Below are 24,861 nucleotides of genomic sequence, written 5' to 3'. Positions count from 1 at the left end.
GGAACGATTGTGTATGTGTCTCTCCCTCCAACTGCTCTGGTGTGTGTCTACAAATCTATCTCTCTCCCCATGTCTCCGTCAGTCTCTTTCTGTGGCTGTTCTCAGGCTGTACCCCTCCAGTGTACACTATGTCCACACTGCGGGAGAGCAGCTCTGAAACTTTAATGCTAATTGATCCCAGTGAAGAAGTGTGGACACAGGTGTGTTGCCGCAGGCCCTGGCTCTGACATGGATGCCAAGGGATTCTGGGTAACTGAGGGGCTTATAGGGCCAGAGCAGAAAGTGCCACTAGCCAGGGCACAAGTGACCCAGTTCCTTTCTAATCAGCACAGGTTTGATGTGGTGTGTGTGTGTGTGTGTGTGTGTGTGTGTGTGTGTGTGTGTGTGTGTGTGTGTGTGTATGCACACATCAGCCAGAGAGAGAAAAAGTATAATGGGCCGTTTCAGCTGCATAGTACCAGAAAGTAGGGCCCTAGGAACTAAATTTGAAACTAAAAGTTAATTCAGAGCATTAAAGGCCACATTTAAATTTCACCTTGAGAACAATTAGGATTAGGCATTTTAGCCTAGTATAATTAAAAGCAACCACGTTGTTTAACACCTATTTTGCAAATGACGAACCGCAACTAGATGGTTCCTCTGGCCGAAATGCAGGTGGAAGCTACAGAAATGGACCAAGCACGGTCCTGTAAGTCCTCTTATATCTCATGGTATAAGAAGACTTACAGGACTTCTATCTTATGATATAAGAGGACTTACAGTACTGTGTAATGCTCCTGTCTGCATGCACAACTTTGAGTCGTGTATTATATGTGAGTTAGTTTTTGAACAAGTGTGGTAATTGTGAGCCTATGAGCTCTGGGAAAACCAACATCTAAATCAGACTCAAGCTGCTGTGTAACTCCCAGATTTGCGCTTAAAGTTTGCAGTCTTGATTGTGTTGGTATGGGCGGGTGGTCGCACGCGTCTGCGAGCGCGTGTGTTGGTCTGGATGGAAAAGAGACTTAGCACTGCCAAGACGCAGGTGTGCAGATTAGGTGTGATCCCTTTTCATATTCTCAGTAGTATATCTTATTTGATGGCTTTTCTGCCATGTAAATCTTATCAAAAACTAGCTAACAATAGCACCACGTTGACAGACGCCCAAGCATCTGGCGAGCCACCACTCTGAATGTTCAAACTGCTGTGAACAACCTGTCTCCAGAAAGAGTTTCTCAAAGAGTTTGTGTGTGCTTGCATGTAAGTGTTAGTGTTTTTTTGGGGGAAGTTTTTTGTGCGTGAAAGAGAAAGGAAGAGGGAGAGGAGGGAGGAAAGCGCATGTTGATAGCCTCATAAATCATGAAACAGATAGTGTTGTATCTTAACCAGTGTTGAGCCAGGTGATGGCATGATGATGATCTGAATACGCCTCTGCTTCTCCCGTTTCAGCTACCTCCATTGACTTTGTTCCCTAACTCTGCTCAAAGATAGAGAAAGATAGAAGGAGAGAGGAGAGAAATAACTTTGGCCGGTACAGGGCGCTATTAAAGTGTGATGAGTGGCCTCAGTGAGGGGCTCTGTGTACAGCACTTTATTCAGGAACGATCACTTATTTATAGGTGTTGGAATTGTGTTGTTTGCTTGTTTTATTGAAAACCTTGTGGGTAAAGTGGCGGCGGGCCGCCTGGCATGTGAGCGCCACATCTCTAGAGGGCATCCCTGCAGAAAATATTCCTTCTTGATGAATAAGTGAAGGGGACAGATGCATTTTTCATTCATACAGAATCCATTGTCGCTTGAGATGTCTGGTCGGTGGGTATGTGTAGTCAACCTGCAGGCAGTTAAAAAATAAACACACAACCTCTCTTAGACACTAGCACACATGCACAAACACTCGTATAAGCACATAATGTAAATCACAAATGTATGAAGAGACACAGCCTAATGCTCCATTGAAGTTGTGGACAGCGGAGCTCTGACAGACAGTGACTGTCACATGCTGTTAAGGAAGACAGATTAATTGCCGTGTTTACTCTACCACATGACTGCAAGTGAGGTTATCAGTCACAGACAACCTTGTTTAGAACGATGAATAAATTGCTATCTTTCTCTTTAAGCTTGTTTCACCTTTTGAAGTCTGAAATTTCCTGTGAGACAGACAATCACAAAAAATATCAAAAGAAACTGACAGGATTATAATGGTTTTCTGTAAATTATGATGAATTTCAGAAGCAGTTTCTGATCATTTGATTTAAAAGTTACAAAAAGTTATTTTACCGCTGCTTCTTTGGCGAGTATGTCTATATGGTCTGCGTCTACCACCTCCACTTTAAGTCTTGTACACAAAAACTCGCGTTGACAACCGCACAGGAGATGCACAAGCAAAAACATGAAGGTAGCAAAGTGTAGACCATCACAGGGAAGGCTGTGGTGTTTTGTGTACATGGCAGGGAGCATCTCTCTGTATGAATGATTTATATTAAAAGAGAAAGTGAAAAGTCCTTCTGGAAGCACACCCACGCAACACCCCCCATGTGAACAGAGGGGAGCATCTTCACATGGCCAAATGGGTCTGATGGTGATGGCATGGAGGAAAGAGCGAGGCTGCTCGCTTGCAGAGCCTTCTATGATCTCCACCACCACTCTCAGTGCGCACTGGGACACATCAGAAAGGGAATTACTAAATAAATAACACACAACACCATGTTTTATTAACTTGGTTAAGGCATCAGTGGTGAGGGGTCTTACAGAATCCTGAGATTTGATGGTGGCTTGGACTGTTACTGGAAAACTTGTAGCAGCTGTCTAGCCAGTTGCAGATTTTTTTGAGGAAGTCTCTATCTAACTGGGCCATCACTAACAAAGGCACGCTGTCTAAACTTTGATTTTGCCCTCTACATCTTAATCTGATGGAGTTACTGTAAATAGATTATGTAATGATCAATGTGTGTATTACAGTACAGCGTGTTCATGAAAACCAGAAAGTTATTTCTTAATACAATATGTACGGTAAGCTGTACTATTGTATCAGTTATTGTATTTGACTATACGATACAGAGGGACTGCAACTAAAAGATATTGTCATTATCGATTAGTCTATGTTTTTTTTTTTTTAGTTTTTTTTTTATTAACTGATGAATTGTTTAGTCCATAATATGTCAAAAAATAATGAGAAAAAAGTCCATCGAATGTTCCTGGGGCCCAAATTGTCTGAGTTTGTTTGTCAGAGCAACACTCCAAAACAGTCCAGATATTCAATTTCAATAATTCAATAATTTCAAAACCAGGAAGAAGCAGCAAATATGTTTATATTTAAAAACACCATCAAATGACTCAAATGATTTGATTGTCAAAATTGTTGCCAATTCATTTTCTTTTGATTGACTCAGCTATTTATCATCTCATCATTTCAACAGTTGCAGTTGTAACAGGAAAAGGATTTTCTTTTTCTTTTAAAAAAGAGTGATTGGTAATGCTTCCCTCCTTGTGTACTTGGATCAACACACACACTGCAAACTCCTCTCAAAGACCCACCTCAGGTTACTTATCTTCTTGGTTCTTGGTGGTTTTGGCTTTGACAGAAATCCAACACTATTCCTAGAGATGGGGCTTTAGCTGGATTTTTGTTTACAGTGAGGGAGTTGTACTGCTTCCTTAACATGGCACAAACAGATGTTTGTTTCCATAACCCCCTTCTTGGAGTGAATGCTGGATGTTTTTATAGCCTGGCTTGTTTTATAAGTATTAATACTGTCAGCATGATGGTGAGATTCAGCTTGTCAGGTATTATCTCCACATTGCAAATGGATTAGAGTGTGTGTGTGTGTGTGTGTGTGTGAGACCGTCAATGTGCGCACGCATGTGTTTATGTATGTTTGTGTGTAATTGTGTGCGTGTGCTGCCAAATTTATTTGTGTTTCTGAGGATATGTGTCTGAGCATTATGCACCTGGTAGCGTGTGTTTGTGTGTCATCTTGAGTGCACTGTGAAGGTGTCATTGTGGAGCCTAGGCCCTGTAAGCTGTCAGACAGTGAGAGATGCTGCACCTCTAAAGGGCATGCTTTCTGGGCCTTTCCTGTCTATTATAAGCCCTGCAACACTCATCAAGGCTGTTGCAGTGCACCCCCATGTCCCTCAAGCAGCCATAGAGAAAAGCCACCTTTCTAACTAGGAGAGCCTTTGCCTCTAAACTTCACATACCCTTGTCTACCATTTTGACATGATAAACGCAAGCAGCAGTAATGAGGCGTCGGGTTGTCAAGGCATCCATTTTGTTTTTCTCAAATCTGAGTGGAAGCAAAGAATCCTACCTGTTCTCCATTTTAAGCCACCCAGTCCCTATTCTCTCCAAGCTGTAGCTCCTTGCCAGTGTCAGGGGTTAACACCCAGTGGCATCCGTACCTCACCATGTTATTCGCACTCGCTAATTTACACCCCTCCCAAACTGAAATACTGTTACAGGAAATGCTGCATTGCACTCAGTGTATTTCTGATAACACTCAGAAGTGCTGGAGTTGTGGGGGGTGCTAGCACTACAGCTAAGATAGACTGCACTGAGGCTAGCCAAAGATTGAGATGTGTCACTATCTCGCCATCTGTAACAGTCACGCCTGGCTTCGTCAGAAACAGATCGCCTTGATACCAGCCACATCAAATCTCCAGTTTGCCAAGCAAATAGAATAAAACAATCTATCGATCTTGCCCCACCTCCATGTGTATCAACACAATCCATCTGTGTTTATCAGGCTATCTGGCTTCCTATCTTTTGTTGTCTGCAGGCAGGCATTCTTTCCTTTTCTTCTCTTTTATTTTCTTCCTTCCTCCTCCCACATTTGTTTGGTGATCCATCAGCCTATTTACCTTATCATGCTGCCAAACCATCCATTTACGCTCCCATCTGTCTGTCAAACTATATCTTAGCTTCCATTTGTCTAACTATCTCTCTGTTTACTCATTCACCTGTCAATCATGTGGCTTGCATTGGCTGCCGCAGGTAACATCGTTCGTCTGGCGGATGCTGTCTCTGACCTCGTCGGCTCAGAAGACCGTTAGATAAAGTAATTAGATTTCTATCACTTCATCTAAAGTTTAATACTGTATTAACTACAGCACCTTGTAATTATAGTAATACAGTTATGTCAGTTTCAGTGTTGACATGAGGCGAAATATATGGACGGGGTTCTGAATTATTTATGGTAGCAGGGTGACCTACTTTGATATATGAAGTGTTGTTTGCTTAATTAGTTTTAGTTAAGTTAAAATATTAACATTTAGACTGTATTTCCAAAAACATGTTTTTTGCAGAACATTATCTGTGATCTAGATAGCTCCCTCCACAGAATCCAAATGGAAGCAGGTCACCGCTTTGGCTCGGTCCAGTTCAGATCCAGCCTCAGTGGAGCAAGCCAGACACTGATGTCCATGTAGTCAGGGGGTCTGGCCTCCCACTGAGGCCCAATCAGTCTTGTAGGGTCAGTGACTGCCCCCCCTAGGCACCAGAGTGCCTTGGCCTGATGGATTACTCTCTCTCTCCTGGCTCAGGCCTGTGAAGCACAGGCCTCTGCTACAGGCCCCATCTGTGCTCTCCATGGCTCCTACATGCCGTGTGGTCATAGTCTCAGGCTGCTGGTGAAGCCCCAAATCAGAATCTTCTGTCTAGTGTACATATTCTGACACTGGGTTAGTCTTCCATGCTTTAAGTCTACTCTAGTGAATGAAGGAGGTAGAGCTGGTAGAACTTAGTCAATTAATAGTTCTACCAATTCAAAGACAGAATATCTTCAACAATTTTGTCATTCCAGGCTGTGAAATATGAGAATATGATGCTTTAGATGGGCTCACAATACTGTAAATTGAATATTTGAGCTATTTGGCTGTTGGCCAGACAACATGAGACATTTGATGATGTCGCTTTGGACTTTCTCATATTTTATAGACAAAGCAATAATCAAAAGAATACAGATTCATTGACTATGAAAAGAACTGTTAGTGTTGCAGAGTTTAGGTTGTAGAAATGCACCTGCTCCTTGTACTGCACATAAAGTACTGCACATACTGATAACACTACACTTGTAGGCCACACTGTATACTTCAGTGCTGTACCTAAGTAAGGAGATAATGTCAAGTAAACTCAAACTCCAGGCAAACAGGTAGGCAATGTTTAGCCGTTTCAGGAATTTACTCTCGAGGATATTTGTTTTCTTTCATGGTTATACTTAGGTTGAAGCCTGCCTCCTGAAACTTGACTGCTGAGAGGACAATCATGAATGGGAGTTTTGCCTCAGGCACTGATCGATCGCAAGCGTGTTTTCATATAACTGTTCATTTGGGCTGTGTGTGCCTCCGCTGCATCCCAGAATGCCAAGAGGCATTGTTCCGTGACTGAGGAATCAAATCCAGCAGAGATATTTTAAGGAGATTTCTGAAGCTGAGGACTCGATGAAGATTGTGTTCTAACTGGAGTCTGTCAAGATCATTGTTTTCAATCAAAAATTTAACAAATGTTAGCCCGGCCTCAAAGAGAACGATGGATTTTTTTGAGATTACCACACACACAGATTCATGCAGAGCTAAAAGTGTATATAGTACACACAGGTTTTACATGCACAAACACACGTAAAAACCTCTTTTCTTCTCTCCTGCTGTTTCGTCCCTGGTAGAGACCTGTCAAAGCTTACCTACTGTGGCGATAAACTAGTACTTTTCTTCCCTCTAAAAATAAGCATTTGTATACGAACATGTGCAGTGAAAACTCCCATTCATTTCTTTCTCTTAAGACATTTTGTACCAAAAAGTCAGGAGGTATAACTCTCAGACCAAGCTCTTTTCACTGGGGTTGTTAAATTGTAATAAATGAATGTGTGCACATTCTATACTGTATGTATGTGGAAACATGACAGAGAAATGGGCCGCAATTACGTACAGTATGTCTTACAATAACCGCTACAAGAAGAGACAGGCTAGTTGCAAAAGTGGTTAGCATGGTGATGGCATGAAAATCAATTCTTTTTCTTTTTTGGCGTGACACACAGCCCAGTTTTTTTTTTTGTCCCACGAAGTCTGGAACGTAAATGGAATCCAGAGATAGTGAGTCGTGAGAGGCTGTTGGAGTAAAGAATGGCTGTATTGACTATCTGGGTCACTCACCAGTATTGCCAGGCATGCACATCACAGTACCCTCTGAGATAGAGTGGTGATAGAAGCATGGAAAGATTAAAGACATCCCAGCGCTGTCAAAACCGATTGCATGTGTTATGACCACCCTGCTCTCTGCAAACCTCTCCTCATTACCGTTTATCTCAGCAGATTGTCAGTTAAACTCACTTTGCCTCCAAATTTTGTACACAAACTGTCAAGCAGGAACGTGAACTTGTATACATGAATGCCTAATCTGAATACTAGGAGATTTAGAGTCCATTTCATGTTAAATTTTGTTGCTAGTGTTTAGACTGCTTTCTGTGCTTCCTGGATGTTTAGAAAAGACAAGTGGCCAACTTTTTGTTGTAAACATTGCAGATAATGTCGGTAATAAGGGGGGATTAAAATGGGAAAAGTGGGAGTTGGTAGGAAAATTGAAAAAGACAAAAAGCGAGACCGTGCGTATACGGGAGTGAGAGACACAGACAGAGGGAGAGTCACAGCATCCTGCCTCAGCATGTTTTATCCAGGCCTGTCTTAGGCATTTCCCTCTCTCGTGCCATTCTGATCTGGCCCGCTCTGGCATGCTGAGATAAACACACCAATTACTGCCCCCTTGCTCTAAGATCCCCTGACATTTGTAAACTCCCCTCATTTTGGTGATACTATTTTTTTTGTTGTTTTTTTTTAAAGAAAGAAAACACTAATTACTCAGAGATGTGTTTCTAGCTGAATAATATATCTACAAGTCATGTATAGTCAACTGTGATTGAAAGTAACATGTTTATCACCCAGGGAAATTTGTGAAAGTCATTCGAGGACATAAAGGAAATCAATAAATGAAAACGTTGGTGAGGCAGATTGAGGAAAACTAGAGGTGTCAATCTAATAAATTAGATTAAAAAAATTATGATGAAAAGAAAGGAAATGGGTATTCAATATGGAGTCAACTAATCATCCCAATATTAAACACATCAGCAGAAACATTGAAGAGCTCTATGTACATCCGTTTAATGAGACAAAGTAGAAATTGTAGTGTGTGTTTCACTCTTTCTACACCTTTGTTTCTTCAGCATGGATCTACCATAGCGATGGCCATGTACTATATTACTGCAAGCAGCAATAATTAAATTATTTCCCTATTAATGTGGCACACTAACATATGTATTAATAGATACAAAATGACAAAAAGGTGGATTTTAAAAATACCATTTCCAATGCAACCATTGCATAATTCAACAATTTCCTGTTCTTTTTAATTTTGTTTTTGTTCATTTTGTTTCTTTACTTACTCAGAAAACCTCTACCACAAAGGCATAATTATTGAAGGCATTTGTTTACTGTGAACAGTTTTCTTGCAGCAGGGAAAACAACAACCATTGGATTCATGGGGACATAAAATCAATTGGTTCAAATCAATCTGCTCTTTAAAGAAAAAAAAACAGATATTCTCCTATAAAAAAATAGACAAAAAACTAGCCGAAAAGATGATTAGCCAAAAAATGAGCCTAACATATGCGGTTTAGTGCAGTAGCTGAGACATGTTGGGACCTTCATCTTCTACAATGCATTGCTTTGTATAAGTGTTGATTATTTGTCAGATAGAAAAGGCTCAGTGACAGTCTTTCTTTTTTGACTCTGCATCCCCATCGTCCCTCTCCCCTTCTTTTTTTTTCCAGCTCTCCAAAACCAAACTCGTGTTTTCTTCAGTTGCTCTATTTTTTCCCTCCCCTGCTCCTTGTTTGGGGTGATTACTCTTACCAGTGAATGAAGGGCTGTGTTTGCCACAACTGTAGTTTTGCGATACCCGGCCCATAACTTTCAGTACGAAGAAATAGCATCTCTCCCTCTGCATCCCATTTATACACCGTATCTTGTTTCTGTGTAGGGAGTTCCATTACTCTGTAGCTTGGAGGCTGGCAGAGGGGAAGGGAGGTGGAGGAGATGAAAAGAGGTGATAGAAGGTTGCGGTTGTTGCTGCTGCTAGTGCTGCAGACGCTCTCCCCTTCGACAGAGAAGCAAACACAACGTGTTGAAGCACAGAGAGCAGAGATTTAATCACCTCCATTATGTTTTACCTCATCAAAATATGAAGTGCAGAGCGACTTGGAGAGAGAATTAGACAAAGGCAATAACATGTCAGAGAAATCAGGTCGTTGTTGACTTGTTTATCACAAAACACTGGGAATGCATGATTTGCAAAGATATTCTACAAGAGATGCAGCTCCACTCCCCCTGTATGATGCATCCTGTTTGCGTTCTGCAGCTATTTGCACACATGATTGGTGATTATGTGAACCTGACCTTGTTATTGTGATCTTGATGAATGCGAGTACCATGTTTAGATGTTAGCCCAGAGTCTGATTCTACCCAGACGATAGTTAACTAACACAGAATAATCCCTCCAAAAGGCTTCCTGTTTATACTGGCCACTGAGAGGTAATTCCTCAAAGTATCCCATGCTGAAAGCGTTTGATAGATGACTGGCAGTTTCTCCTTCTTTTGCGGATCATAGAGCCTTATCATGATGTAATTCCACGTAATTAGCCAAAGATGACAGTAACACAAAAGTCATTATGATATTTAATCTCTTTTGGGGGATCCACTGGGGAAACTACGGCTCTATCGTCTATCATAACATGAAATGACATCTCACTGGAGGCCCTCCAAGCAGACAGGAGAAGGTTGGAGTTGACTGCGCCGGCTTAAGGCCTCTGCTTTAGCTGTTTAGTAATCTTGGCGTCCTCTCCTCCTCCTATTACCCTTGTCTTATTCAGAGCCTCTCCCTTGTGGCAGGGATCATCATGATATACACGCAAGGATGTGCTTGTGTGTGTTAGAAACGGAGGGGGAGTGCGCGCGTGTGTGTGTGTGTGTGTGTGAGATTTCCTCAAAGCAATGCACTGTGCCGTTTCTCTGTGCCCCGCTTGAACACTTAAGCAACAATGTATTTCCTTCAGTGTGTGTGTGCGCGCGAGAAAGAGATAGAGTATGTTCATTTGTGCGCGTGTGTCAGTGACTTCCCCCTCCATCTGCCCACCCTCATTCAAATCCTCTGTGCATTTAGTAACATTTTGAGAGACGTTGCCAGCCAACATTTAATTAAGTTCTGGTATGCCAACACCTCCCTGCTGTAACATGGAATACTTGCTTTTCTTTTGTCAATTTCTTCTCCTGTTCTTGTGCTCCTCTGTGTCGTGCCTACTGTAACTCGGAAAGATGTGGCCTCTGGGAGAAGCAGGTAAAGAAGCCATCAAAACCAATGCAAGTAGAAAGAGTTGCAATCAGTGCTGCAAAAAAAAAACAAACATAGTTTGTCTTTTGTGTAGATCTCTCCTCCTATCCCCCCAGTCTCGCTTTGTTCCCCTCCCTGTCTGTACATGTGTGTGAGTGTGAGTGTGAGTGTGAGTTTGAGTGTGTGTGTGTATGTATGTGTGTGTGCTTGAAGCATTCAATTCAATAGAGGCTAGTAGTAATGTTTCTCTCCCTGTAGAAATGGCTGCTGTTTGTTCAATTGTTGTGATAGATTGATGTGGGGTGGGAAAGGATGGGCTTTTATGCACCTGAAGATAGGAACAGAAAAGTCTTTATGAGAAGCCAATAGCTCTCCGCTCAAGGATCCTCTGATGGGAGATGCATTTTGCTGGAAGTTTTTCTCCCTTTTTGCGAAATCTTTGAGGAAAGCTTTCCCATATATATTCAGGCAGTTGGGCAAGACACGATTACCCCCAAAAGGGCACTTTATATTCACTATTCCATAAAGATATTTTAGCCTATTTTGTGGCCCTGTAGGGTTTCAATAAGTAGCCACACTAAGCAATGCGTTTGCATTGTTTTCAGTTTACACAACATGAAAATGGCTGACTGGTAACTCGTCAAAGCCATAACAAAGTCAATAAGTGTTTGCTCTTGCTAAGTGCAAACTGCTCCAATACACCTGCACTTTGAATCAATACCATGGTTAACTGTAAGTCCGCTGTATAGGTGATGAGTGCTAATAACAATTATGGCTTACTGTAATAAAACTGCTGTTATATTTCAATAATTGGTTTGATGGTGGGTATTGTGTACATAATGTGTAATATAATGGGAGTCTAATGTTTATTTTTATATGTTTTCCTTGACTGGAAAATAAAACAGTATTAGTGCAGCCCTTATTCAAACCATCAGTAGTTGTAATTTTACAGATTTGTTGTGGATTGCTCCAGTCCGTCTTTTAGGATTTAACTTGTCTCCCAATTCATCTATGGCCTACTTTGTATAGTCTTTCCTTTGATCCTTTCTGCTGCTGTTTTCCCCACCCTATTTACAGTATTAGATGTGGCTCAAGATGACCCCACATTAGAGACAAAGGCTCTGTATTCTCTCAGCTCTGTTTTTTATGCTCCTCTGATAGACTGAGGGTAAAGGGAACTGTTTGCCCAGAAATGAGGTTACAGCAATTGGACTTGCAAATGATTGGCAAGGATAGATTGTTTATGATCTACTTTTTTTCTTATTCAATTCTGTCCCCGTTCTTCCTTTTTGTCTCTTAAGGAGGGAGGTTATATAAGTCTTGTTTACAGACTAAAGTACAACATGTGGATATAAAGTTGAAGTGGATAAGTAGTGATGATGTTTTTGAAAGTGCAGCCCTGCCATTTACTTTAACGATCATCCATGTAAGTTAAACTGAAAGAAGCAGAGAATACAGAACCTGGCTTTCATTTTTTTTTTTTTTTCAGAACATCTCGATCTGTCTTCCGTTTGCTCTTTCCTTCCCTCCCTCCCTCTCTCTCTCTCTCTCTCCTCCTGTGCACCATCTGCATGACGCTTTGTATCCAATCTGAAGGAGTGCTTTCTGTTCTCTACTGTGATGCTGGGAGCCTGGGTGTGTGTGTGTGATTGTGTGTGCACACGTTTGTGCATGTGGTCCTGGCCATCACAGTCACTCTCAGCTCATTACCTGACATGATGGATGGTGCAAGTGCCATTAAACAACGCCCAGCCCGGGACGCCTGGCACCCTACAGCTGGCACTGAGTAATGGGCATAGTGGCGGCGGCACGCTTGGAAACACCGGGGAGTCCTGTGTGGGTGTGCCTGCAGTCATCTCCATGGCTATGCTTCCTGGTTCTGTCCAGCCCCACCTGCCACCTGGCTGCCCAGCGGATGCCATGGGCATTTCTGGGCAGACATGGTTGGATAGCATGGGAGGCAGTGTTTGTATGACTCTGTCATAGAACTGGCAACCGAGAGAACCTGAAGTGATACTGGCCCTGCTTTCTGACCACAAACGCTGTAGTGAAACGCTGAGTGCCACCAATCACTAAGTGCATTGCAGCCACTTTACACCTCTTTTGGTTTGTTTTTTACTTGTGGTTTAACTTATTATGCATTTCATCATATTAAAAAAGTTCTATCAAATTTGTTACTGTAACATGTACCATGTTCCTGAATGACAGTATAGCACAAGCAAGTCTTGCAGTCCCTGTTCACTGTCATCTAGTGTTGTATATGTACTGTACATGTTGTCTTATTATTCTTCTGCCTCCACTTGTTTTTCCAATTGTTTGTGTGTGTGTGCCCGCATGCATGCATTTACTTTGTCTTCTTTGCATCTGGTGTGAGAGTAGTTGAGGGGCTCTTGAGTGGAAGCTTGGATCAGAGGCTGAATGGAGTTACTATGACACCAGACACAAGTACCTCAACTCCAGCAGCTTCTTCTGTTGCTCCGTCGTCCCCTGCTGCTCCGCTCTCAATCAGCCTGGATTTGCCTCATGTTGTTTCTCCTCTCCTCTCCGTCTCTTTTCACTGCCTCCCTTAGTTTCTCTATACAGTCTTTCATTTAGTTGAGCTCCTATGTGCCAATATGGATCAATGGGACAACACTTTCTTGTTCTTTCTCAGTCTCACTCTTTCTCTTTTGTTTCTTTTTTTTTTTTCCCTCAACAGACAACCGCCGTGCAGTCCTGGAAAGGTCTCGTTCACGCCACAACGCAAATCACCAAGCTCGATGATCACACGCGCCTACCACAAGACGCTAGATAAGTGCCAAAGAGGCCTGCGAGTTGGAGACCTGGGAGACATCTGAAAAAGGGACAGACAACCCCTCAATGTGGGGCGCACACACACACACACACACACACACACACACAGAAACAAAAGAACTCACACATACATACACACAGCACCAAGTACGGAACAAAAATGCCTAAAGAGGCCACACACAGCTGAAGCTACAATGCATCATACACAGACATTTCATTTTTATGCTCTTCGTCTGACGCCTTACATATTTATTCAATACTTCCACATCACTCTAAATGTTCATGTCCACTCCAGATGGTTTGATTTATAAAAAGATTTTTAAGGCTGCTGCTGTTTGAAAATACTCATCATAATGCTACAGTTCGCTTACAGTTCTGACGTGAGACATGGAGTGTGTTGAAAATGGACATTCTGCCAAGGACTGCACCGTAGTGTAAGATTATCATCCTGAAAAACATACCACACGCAGTACGTTCAGCATAGGGGCAGCGGGCCAGCTGTCCTTGAATTGGAAGACAGGGATTCAACACCCATGTTGGCAAGTCTACTACCTACTGACGTTTTCCTGAACAAGTCACTGACCTCTTAACATAATGGGCGAGTGGTGGCTTGTTTTTTTTTCCTCCTGTCAATCCCTCCTCAAACCAACATCAACTCTTTCATTTCATTTCATATCCTATAAAGCCACGAGAGCTGCCCGCTGTCTGCACCGATACTTCAGAGCATGTGACCCATGGATCTCAAAACCGTAATCTCCATTTGACAAGATGCATTTTATTTTTAGTTGTGTAATATCTAACCAATGCCTTTGGGTGCTGATCTCTGTCCTAAGGTCGGTTTTGCTGTTAACATGGAAGACTGGCATGTTTCTAAATGCATATGACTGCCTAGAGGTGCTAACATGACCCTTTGACCTTCACTGTAGTCGCACAGGTTTCAGTGGGGGGAAGCTTAGTACCTTTAATACTGAAGGTATTTAAGGTAGTGCATTTTTAATATCAATATTATCAATATTTCATTCTGTATATATTTTTATATGAAGGCTCTTAAAGGAAATTACATGGTTGGAGGCCACTTGTGAAACCTTTGCTCCACTTAGAATTCAGCAGCAGATTTGAAATAAATGTTTTCCCCGATTTCAAAATAAATATAAAAATAAGCTCTTTCGGAAAACCAAGACATACACAACAAGATATATTTTACCATTTTGAACGGATGTGTAATCAACATAAACAGGGCTAAGCAGCTTTGAAAGACATTTCGATGGATACATTTATATTGTGGAACAAAATGCGAAATGTATTTAAGCTTATATGAGCTGCAGGTGAAATGATGAGGTGGACATGAAAGTTGAGACCTTAAAGTAAAACACTATTTGTTGAGGTCGTTTGAGAAATAATCTAAACACACATGTCACATCTATAAACCCAATTTAAATTTATTTATGAAGAATTTCATCATTATGTTTATTTACAGTCGAGCAGTCGGTTCCCCGTTTATTACCTTTTCGTTTTACCCTGAACTGTGAATCACTCTGTAAAGTCTGTTTCAATATCAGCTATATAAATTCACCATTGATCATTGTTGGAGAACCATGCCGATGCAACACAATCGGTTAAATTGCACATTTTCTTGTCATTCTTCACATTAATGAGCAGTGTAACGAAATGCAAACAGATGTTTAAGCGCAATTTTATGTCCATTTATGAACATGAGATTTATAAAACAGAAACAGGCGTACGTGCAGCTCCATAAATCTGAGAAGCAGAATGTGTATGCACAGTTCTGCCTTTGTGCGCACACACAAGTCGTGAATCTACAGAGTTTTATGCATCTGGCCCCTGATGTTTGGTCTTCATGTACAAAATTGTTGAAACTTTTCTGTAAGCTTTGTTCCTCTGTAACGACCCACTGTCACACAGTTTCTTCATGTGAACTATTTATTCATATATTCATGCCTAGGGCGGCCCTGTCCCCTCACTGCCCTAAACTGTAAGCAGATGCTACTAAAAACAGCCACTGAATCCACATGGAGAGTGGGCACGACCAGAATAATCGACTAAGGGGCACAGACGACAAGATGATGCTTGTCTTACCAAGTGAGTCTCCAAACACCCCCCAGTTCCCCAGCACTAATGGCATAAGTGACCCTTTTACCAAAACACGAGCTACTTTAGTAATACCATAAATCTGCTTTAGGCCTTGTGTGTGTGTGCGTGTGTGTATGCACCATGCCAGCTCAGTAATCGGAACAGGAACCCAGGCAAAATAGGATTCAGTGTGCTTGACTCCTGGGCTGAAAAGATGGAGATTTTTCATTTAAACAATCTGCCAGTGCAGCTTGTGATGTGTCTGTTTCATGATGCCTCCTCTCCCAGCCTGCATGCTTCTAAAAATGCAATTTTACACATCATCTCGGCTCAAGGTGCATCCACAATGCTCCGAGAAGTCTGCATATTTAAGAAGACAATAATTCTCCTCTGAATATAAGGTTCAAGCAGTCGCACAGAGAAAGCATAGAGAATGAGGTTTCCGCATAAGGGATTCTGCACAGATAGGAGTTTTAAGGATGTGTTGTATACAGCAGAGATAGAGATGTGCCATCAAAGGCAGTGATTTCCTTTTTCTAACCGCAATCGCCCTTTGTCCTCAACACCACCACGCCTGTACAGTATAAAGTGATGAATAAGACTTTTCATTTTTTCCATCCCCATCAACACCTGTGTCTGCTGTGACTGGTGTTTTTTCACCTTCTGATTGGATACTGTACATGCCAAAACAACCAGTGATTTGTGGTTGACACTTACAGTGTTTATTTCCTTATGAATAATTTGACTGAAAACTTTTCCGTCATTATTTAAATCAATTCTGATTTTTTTTCTTCCATGTGCCAATTTCTTTTCTTTTTGTGGGAAACAGTTCTCACCATACAATGATGGAGAATTCCTGTTTTTTTTATTTTGTTTTGTATATCAAAGGGAATAAAGGTCTCTTTTTGTCAAAGTATGAGAAAGACTGTACAGACAGATTTTTTTTTTTTATTTCATTTTAGCCATTGTTCAATAAACATTGATCCAATTAAGAACTGTCATTTAAAATAGAAGATTTTGATGTGATTATAAAATGATAGTCATGTGGTATTTTTTATCTAAAACACTCAAACATCTTTTCAAAGATGTCATTCATTTGGAGTTAAAATAGAAAAAGAACTTTTGTCATGATTGTCATTGTAGAACGTAACGAGCTAAGAGCTACGGTGTTAGCCATTGTAGAAGTTCCAGATCGTGCATCTTTCTTGCAAAAGTAATCAGCATCACCACTTATTGGTTTTGTTTTAATGATGCAACACAAAACTGAATAGGGAAAATGCATCATATCATAAAACTTTAGGTGTGCTGCCATTCAACAGATAAAATGGCTGGAAAGCAGTGGCTGAAAACATGAAAAGTTGAAATATTTTTTCTTTCATGGAAGCAGCTACAGAGCAGACAACTTCCAATTAAGAGAGAAACTTCTACAATGACAACATTCCTCATCATCCCTGTAAGTGATTGTTGTATTTCTCCCTCATTCCATCTTTTAGGATAATCAGAATGACGTGTTTTTTAGAGAAAATAGCAGAAGAGTCTCAGGTCAAAGAACCTGAACTGTTCCATCATTTTAGTGTGACAAACAGGCCCCTGTGTGTTTGGGCCAATCATCCCATTGTCTTTTAGCTTGTAACTAACAAACCTGAACCTATGATATGACTTGTGCTCATGGTAATTGTAAGAATGAGGAGGCAGGGGTATGAGAGATTTATCAAAAACTGTAAAGGTGCCATTTTGGTGGTGATTGGTGGCAAGCGCTTTGATTAAAAGAAAGGTTTGCAAAGTAACTTACACTCACTGACACTGCACTTTACCTCACAAAATATTCTGCTCAGGCAGAGGGAGAGTTGTTTGAGATGTTTGAATACAACATTGCCACTAACACAGTGAACTATTTGCTAAGTATTTCTTTTGGTAAATAGTTCCAGCTGCCACATATCCAGTTCTTTCCTACTTTGTTAGTGCTTACTATTGATTTGTGGAAAACCAATTGCGGCTGAATCAACAAACAACGCTCAGAACTGTTGACAAACCCTGTCCGACCATGATGTGTAAGCTGCCATATCCCTGCCTACCTTCCTTGTTGTCATCGAGTATGTTTTATTGTCTTAAGAAACATTTATATTTGTAACATTTTAAGTTTATTTGTATCCTTAAGAACATGAAAAAACAAAATGGTTATGCACACTGTCCTTCCATAGAATATGTAATGGAACATGATACTAAACAATAACCACTTTGTTATATAAACTGATTTCTGAAAGATTCCTTGTCTGTTTGTCTTGCATTTATTTATTTATGCATTTACTTAAGGTAGAGGTATTAAAATATTCCTTTTTAAGCTTTTTTAAGTCTTCACCTTTTGTTTTTCCCTTACACTCAGGTCTAAAATTACATCCTCAGTTTACTTTGTCGCAGGGCAGAAGATACCTGCCCCACGCTGACTTATGGACAGGGATTACAGAAAGCTCTAGGTGTTAGCACATGATGAATGGGACAGCTCCTACCTATAAAAGCAACATATTTGGACCTCTGTGTCCCCACTGCTTTATCTTGCAAAGTGTCAAAGGCAAAGTGATAATGCTGTCATGTCCAACGGCAGCTTAGGGAAATTACTACAGTCAGAAAATACATATCCAGAAAAACTGCCCTTTTTAATCATTTTTCAGACCTTAAAGTCTCCCCTGTGACTACAAATTTTCCTGCCCAGGTTGGAGGGCAAAGAAACACAGCATAGAAATTCAATAATTTGTGTATTATTTGATGGTGAAAGATTTAATATCATAACCAGGGAAATATTTCCATGGATTTCATCTCACGCAGACAGTCAAAAAACAAACATTGTGCCTTATTCTGTTACAGGCAATCTGAGTTTGAAATGAATAATAAATGTGAGACCACACTTTATTTTAGTGTAGCAAAAGTGGGAAAATTAAACTTGGTATGTGTGTGCACTTGACTTTCTGACATGTATTGACTCTCCTGTTTCCACACCCATGTGTTCCTGCCAGTCTGGATGTCTGAGTCCCAGGAGTGAGTGTCAAATGGCGGGCCGGGCTGTTCCTGTCCTAGCTCCTTAGCGTTATACTCCCCCCCCCTCCCCAAACATGCTCAATCCAATGGGGTGCTCTCCCTGCGTGTGCCATGTCCCACTTCCCTGCTGCAGCATGACATCATAAAATAAAGGCTGACATGGGGAAGTAACCCCCGTGGCCTCAAGGGCCTCTCTCACTCTCCCTGTGCGCGCACACACACACAAATGGAAACACACAAAGCTCTATTCTCGAATCTTGGGACTGATCTTCTCTGAGTCTCTCTCCTCCTCCCAGTGTGCAGCCAGACAGATGGAGATTCATCTCTCAACAAGCTGTGATCTGTGTTTAGAGATGTGTGCTGCAGAACACAACTCTAATTAGGTTTATTGTTGATCTTGGGAGGTTAATTTGTACTTGGCTGCAAGTAAACATCCTGAAAGAGGCCAACCTACTTCCTTACAAGGAACCAGCATTGCTGCTATAAAGAAGGGCAGCTTTTTTATCTTCTTGACTTTCCAGGTGATTCAGAAAGATTATACAGAGGTGCTATATTTGTCTGGTGTGGTGTAATTGCGCTTTGTACCGAGGGTGAGAGATCTGTCTTGGTAGGGATGGTAGAGCTAGGAATGAGATATGAACAGCGTGTTTGTCTAATGAGCTTGAGGGTACAGTTGTGTGTACGTGGCAGGTATTACTTACTTGTTTATTTATTTATTTTATCCTGTTTCTTTTTTATTTTTACAACTTGCAGGTAAGTAGCCTTGTCAGAGTCTGAGAGATGAGCCGGGCCCACACAAGTTCTCTTCTCTCTGCCCACCCTCTTTCTTCACGCTACACACTGTGGTGTTTCTAATGCGCCTCGTGACAGATCAGTTGTCAGCGGGAGTACAACATAATTATGTTTCATTTTGCATTTCCACCTACTTGAGAGTACGCAAACATTATGGAGATGAGACAAAGCAGACAGTAACGATTCCCTCCTTACCTGAGCTAATTCTGTCTGAGGAGAAATCTCATTCAAGCAGCACTTTGCACTTAAGCAACTCGAAAGTTTGACAAAAGCACGTATTTGTGTGTTCAGAGCAAATGTGAGTCCTGATAAACATGTCTGCGATGAGTTTTTTTGTCTAATGTTCTGTGGGTGTGTGTGCGTCATAAACAGCCCTATGTTGTCTGGATTAAATTAGCAAAGTAACATGACCATCAACGCTGCACCAGTCACTGGGTTTTCAAGATCAGACTCAACAGGGTTTTTTAACACATCCATGTCAAACACAAAATGCATATGGTAAGCTGGATGCAATTAGCAGGACAGACAGTTTTCTTTTTTTTTCCTTTTTAACAGTGTCCAGATGTAGTATTTCACCAAAAAATATTTTAGAAAATATAAGAAAACATGCCCCAAAAACACAAGTGGTTCACAACCTGTGGGCCATGGAGTGGTACAAGGCAAGTAGCAAAAAATATGACCTGCAAAATAACAAACTGTAGCGACTGTTAAAGACTATTTTTTGTTGTTCACGTAAACTTGCCACAGTTTATCTGTGCTACATCTTTCCTCAACACTCACTGTCACACCACCAACATTTTACTGATTTGGAACTTAAGTAGGTCATCAGTGTGCTCGCTCCGCCTGTCTGTCTGCCAGCCTGTCATCACCTGCTTTCAGCATTCAGCTGTACATTTTTATCATCAACTAATATGTCGACCATTTTTCCAATTGCCAATTCATCTGGAAAAAAGCCCCAAATTTCCTAGAGGACCAAGTGGTGTCTCCTAATTGCTTTGTTTGGCCATCACTTCAAAACCCAAATGATTCAATTTACAAAGATATAAAACCACGAGAGGCAGAAAATTATCAAAGAAACAAGTAGCTTTTGGACAAAAAAAAAAGTCTAATTAATGTTGTGTCAATACACTAATAGAATAAGTTTCAACACTAGAATGAACTGACATCCATGCATCGATGTCTTCACAATCAATCCTCTTTTCTTTACTCAGTGCCCAGAATCGTACCTCTGACCATCTGACTTTGACACATTTCTTTACTCCTCCCTTTGTGCACTTACTTACTCAGGCATCCTCCCCAGACATTCAAACCGATGATCTGGCCTCTTTATCTTGTTTTTTTCCTCCCTACCCTGGAGCCACTGGAAGTCACTTGTCACCATGCTTGTCCAGTCTGCCCTGCTGGAGTGTTACTTCTTACAAATCAATACACTTTTTTTCAGTACATGAAATTTTAAAATGACCCAGACAGCAGATGTGTCTTCTGTGTCACTATGCTTCAACTGTTGGCTAGTCACACAATGTCCAATAATTCTTCTTGACACTGAGTGATGGGGGTATTAACCTAACTTGGGAAATTTAATACTGACAGATTCCTGCAAGAGCTCATGCTTTGGTATTGGTCAAATTAACACACACAAGCTTACTATTGATCACTGCTGGTGCTGCATTCAGCGTGGCATTTCCATGATCACAGTTCATTGCTCCTTCTTATATCTCCTTTTCTCCATCCTGCCTCACCCCACACACATCCAGGAGACATGGCTCCCAGCAGGGAGAGGGTCAGCTCAGAGGAGACTTCAACCTGTCAGAAAAAATTCACGTCTAGCCCCTCATGCCTCCCTTCACCATTCAACCCTCTGTCTCCCACGTCTCCCGTGCTCCCTCCCTGGCACCCATCACTCCTCTTTTCCTCTGCTACCATCCTCCTCTTGCCATTTGATTCAGATCACTGAGTTAGCCTCCGTCTCCTTTGTCTGAGGCTCCATTTTGCCTGGCAGATGGACAGGAGGAGAGGAGATGGACTCACATCGAGGGGAGTGTGTGTGTGTGTGTGTGTGTGTGTGTGTGTGTGTGTGTGTGTGAAAGTCGGCGTCTGTGCGTGCGTTTGCGAGATGGAAGGAGAGAAAGAAAGGAAGGAGGAGAGAGGCTGAAACTTTTCTGGGAGGTAAAATGTCAAACAGCAATGAAGTGAGGAGACTTTTATCTGTCAAACCTGTGTGAGGTCTTGCCTTTCAGGCTACTGAGTGACAAGGCTGCAGTTAAAAGAGAGCTGAGATGCAAAAATGAGGGCGACAGAATGAGTTTACCTCTCATTCAGTTGGGTTGTCATACAGTATCAGCCTTATCTGTATATGCCCTATTTTACCTTAGCCAATGTGTGATATCAAAGGAAGTTTTTTTGGTCTTTTTGAACAATTTCATAAGTCAAAAATTAATCACCCAGAAAAAGAAGGAGGCCAATAGACTTTTGACATTAGCAAGATTCGTAATCAAATATGTTGTTTTTTTCTGGTTGCGTGGTCTTTTGAAGTCTTACAATATGGCCAAAAAGTGGTTACAAATGGCTGACTCACTGTATACTCACTGACATGCCCTACATTGCTCTACTACTAAGCTCATGCTCTTAGCCCATGGCAATGCCTCCACACACAACACAGATGCAGGCCTAAGAATAGAGAGGGATTGATGGATGTAGAAAGGGAGGAAGGGAGCTTGGTAATTGGGTAAGTGCCCTTCTGGATGTGGAAGCCTGAATAAAAAGTATTTTTTTTTATAAAAAGCCTTTCTTAGGATCATCTCACTCAAAAGTACATAAAAGCTCTTTCAAAGTTTCTCTGTGTTCTTTGCCCTCAACTGAAATAGTCCCTGCGGAGAAAGCAGAAACACACAAACACTCACGCACTTTCTCCTGAAAGATGGGGATAAAAGGGTTGACCTCACGAATAAAAACGTACATGCATGCACACAAATACAGACACACACCGACACAAACAGTCATAAAAAATAGAGGGCATTCCATTCAAGCCATTTTTTCCAGCTCTGCATCTTAACCCAAGATTATTAATAATGCTCTAGTTGAAACATAACAACTCATTTTGTTCTGAAAGGTTTAAAATGCGCGAGCAAGCAAACAATGTAGACTTTTCATCTTTTCGTTCAGCAGAAAATAATGACCTGTGAGCTAGAGGAATGGCCATCAGAGATAAAGGCGAGGGGGAAACGCATGATTTCACTCAGGAGGGACTTTTGTCACTCAGCTGTGGAAGAGTGTGAGGGGAGAGAGTGGATGAACAGGAGCTGCTGTAACCTGGAGACAAACCTGCAGCATGATGTGAAACATAAAATTGCAATGTCAGCGTTGAGCTAGCTAAACAAGCTGACAAATATAAATTGAGACGTTCACTCTTTTACTGTTTCTTGTAGGGGTGCGGGTGATCATTGTTTTAATTTAAACCTATCAATTATATTTTAGAAATAATAAAAAGTGTACGTGATAAAATGTAGTTTAATTTCATGTAATATAATACATTGTTTAATACTATAAAAATGTCTAATTTAACTAATTTTGTTCATTCCTGTGGACAACAGAATTGTGTAGAACAGTAACACAATATCATCACATTATCACAAAATGATTCAACAGTAAACTTGAGGTAATTTTGCACTGAATTGCCCTGCAGCCACAAAACCAGCTTGGCCTACTGAGAATCTTCCTGTGTCTCCCGATAGGCCACTCCGCCCCTGAATATAACATAAGGAGCTCAACCCCACCTCTCTGTGCTCAGTGTCTCTGTCTGCTCACATGTGTGTCTGCCAGTTGCATGCAGACAGATAATGACACAGATGCACAAATATGGGCATAAATTAGAAAGTGAAAACAAATAAACAGCAGTGATTTCCGTCTCCCATAAATATTGGGATGGGCAGATTTGTGAGCTAGCTGCGAAGCTCTGAGCCGCCACACCTCCTGTGTGAACAGCAATCGCTAAATATCGGCGCTGAAAGGAAGCGGGCAGTGCTTAAGGGCACTTCACAGCGCTTCAGCCTCCTGTGTATCCACGGTGAAAGATGTATCATGTTAGCTGCTGTTGCTAGTTGTTATGATGATGGTTGAATATTATCTAGATTGTGCAGGGGCTTAAAATGGGGGGGCAGAGGCCCCTTCCCTACTCCCTACTCCCTACATCTGGTGCCCTTGCTCAGACCACTCCCATTCTCGAACTTGGCCTTCACTTTGATTTCAACTACACACCTGTAGGTTTGTGACAGCATTTTGCATCGTTGCACCGCTATCACTGTGACAAAAACAGACAGACTCATAAGGTGAAAATAATACCAGCTGATGCTGTCACAGCCGGTAAGAATGACAATAGTATAATAATTTTTGTTCAGGTCTACCTAAAGGTAGATGCTATAAAAACTGAGAATGTGCCACACACATTCCACGTTTCATTCACTGGTGTCTAAGTTGACTCACCCACTCAATACACTGAGTGACAACTGTATCTGAGTCATGTACACACTTCCTCTGACCCCCGCTGCGACCAAATATGCACACAGCATGTCAGCACACAGGTGACGCTGCCAACACATTCCCCCTCCGACACTGAGACATTGTATGACAACACCTCTCCCCCCCTCACCCTCTTCCTCTATGCCCATCCTGGTGCCAGCCCGCTGTGGTGGCATGCCGTCTGCATGTGTCCATTCACCTACCCGTGCCCGCATGCCAACGCTGAGATTGTCAGTATCACCGCATTATGTTGTGTGTTCATGCTCTCTCCATGATGTGTCCTTCTGGGGAGTGGAGGGAATAACACAAGGTGACTGTTGATATTAGGATGTAGCATTTGCTACGCTGGGGCACCTCCCTCATTGGTATTTCATGTAGAGCGTCACATTCGTCACGTTTCATAAACTTCCTTATTATTCACTAGCGGGGAGTAATTTTGTTCTACCACTCGCAGTTGTGAAGTGAGATAGTGGGAGAGAGAGGGAGGGATGACACTGAAATCTTTCTAATAATCATTTTCTCCCTTCCTCATACATGAAATGTGTTTATCGGGAGAGCAGGTGGTTGAGTGCCACTCATCTTCCTCCACAGCACAAACACACGCTCACCTCTGCGAGTCCTAGGGTTGATCATCTGTGAATCCCCACCCAGTTGCAGTGCCTCCACCCAGGGTCTCAGGATAATCAGCGGGCTTTCTGGAGCTTAGGCAAACAGAGTTGTCAGAGGAGTGACACATACAGTCACGCCTAAGGGAAGCGTGGACTTGTGGAGGAAAGTAATTCATCAGTGGGTTCATGAACCAAGCAGTATCCCTCAGGTCCCATTGTGCTCTGGAAGCCACAAGGAGCTGAGGATTTGCTCCCGCTGATGCTTATGGCACCGAATGAATTGCTTAAGTGCACACTATATGCAGCAGGCAGCTCTCCACACACACGTCCTTGTATATCTTTGTTTAGTTGCCGAACGTGCCCATAAAGCCCAACATAGCAGTGAGGGTTTTACGCCAAGCAGGTGGTCATGTTGTACTCGTCCAGAAAGCATAAAAAACAGCCTGCCCCCGGCAGCTGCCTGGCCATAAAACACATTTATACCATGATGTCCGTGCCTGTCCCTAAAGTGAGCTTCAGGCTCCGGGGCCAAAAAAGTGGAACCTGGTATATCAGATGAACTCAAGTCAACCCCAAAGCCAAAAAAACAACAAACTTTGACCTTTGTAACAGAAACAGTTATTTTCCTGTACAAGCTTAAGCTGTGAAATGTTCACTCCATATACAGTTATATACAAT

General features: G+C 41.8%; 1 protein-coding gene across 1 annotated transcript in view; it reads left to right on the top strand.

Annotated features, from left to right (window-relative positions):
• diaph2 (diaphanous-related formin 2) overlaps positions 1 to 13,294 on the top strand; it is a 352,442-nt gene extending 339,148 nt beyond the window's left edge. The window contains exon 30 of the mRNA XM_070836524.1: positions 13,050 to 13,294. Within this exon, the coding sequence (XP_070692625.1) occupies positions 13,050 to 13,114 (65 nt within the window). The 3' untranslated portion in view covers positions 13,115 to 13,294. The remainder of the gene's footprint in view (positions 1 to 13,049) is intronic.
• Positions 13,295 to 24,861: the final 11,567 nt, after the last annotated feature.

Source organism: Pempheris klunzingeri, chromosome 9 (genome assembly GCF_042242105.1).
Source record: "Pempheris klunzingeri isolate RE-2024b chromosome 9, fPemKlu1.hap1, whole genome shotgun sequence".
NCBI classification, from domain to species: domain Eukaryota; kingdom Metazoa; phylum Chordata; class Actinopteri; order Acropomatiformes; family Pempheridae; genus Pempheris; species Pempheris klunzingeri.
This window is presented reverse-complemented; position numbering and strand designations above follow the sequence as displayed.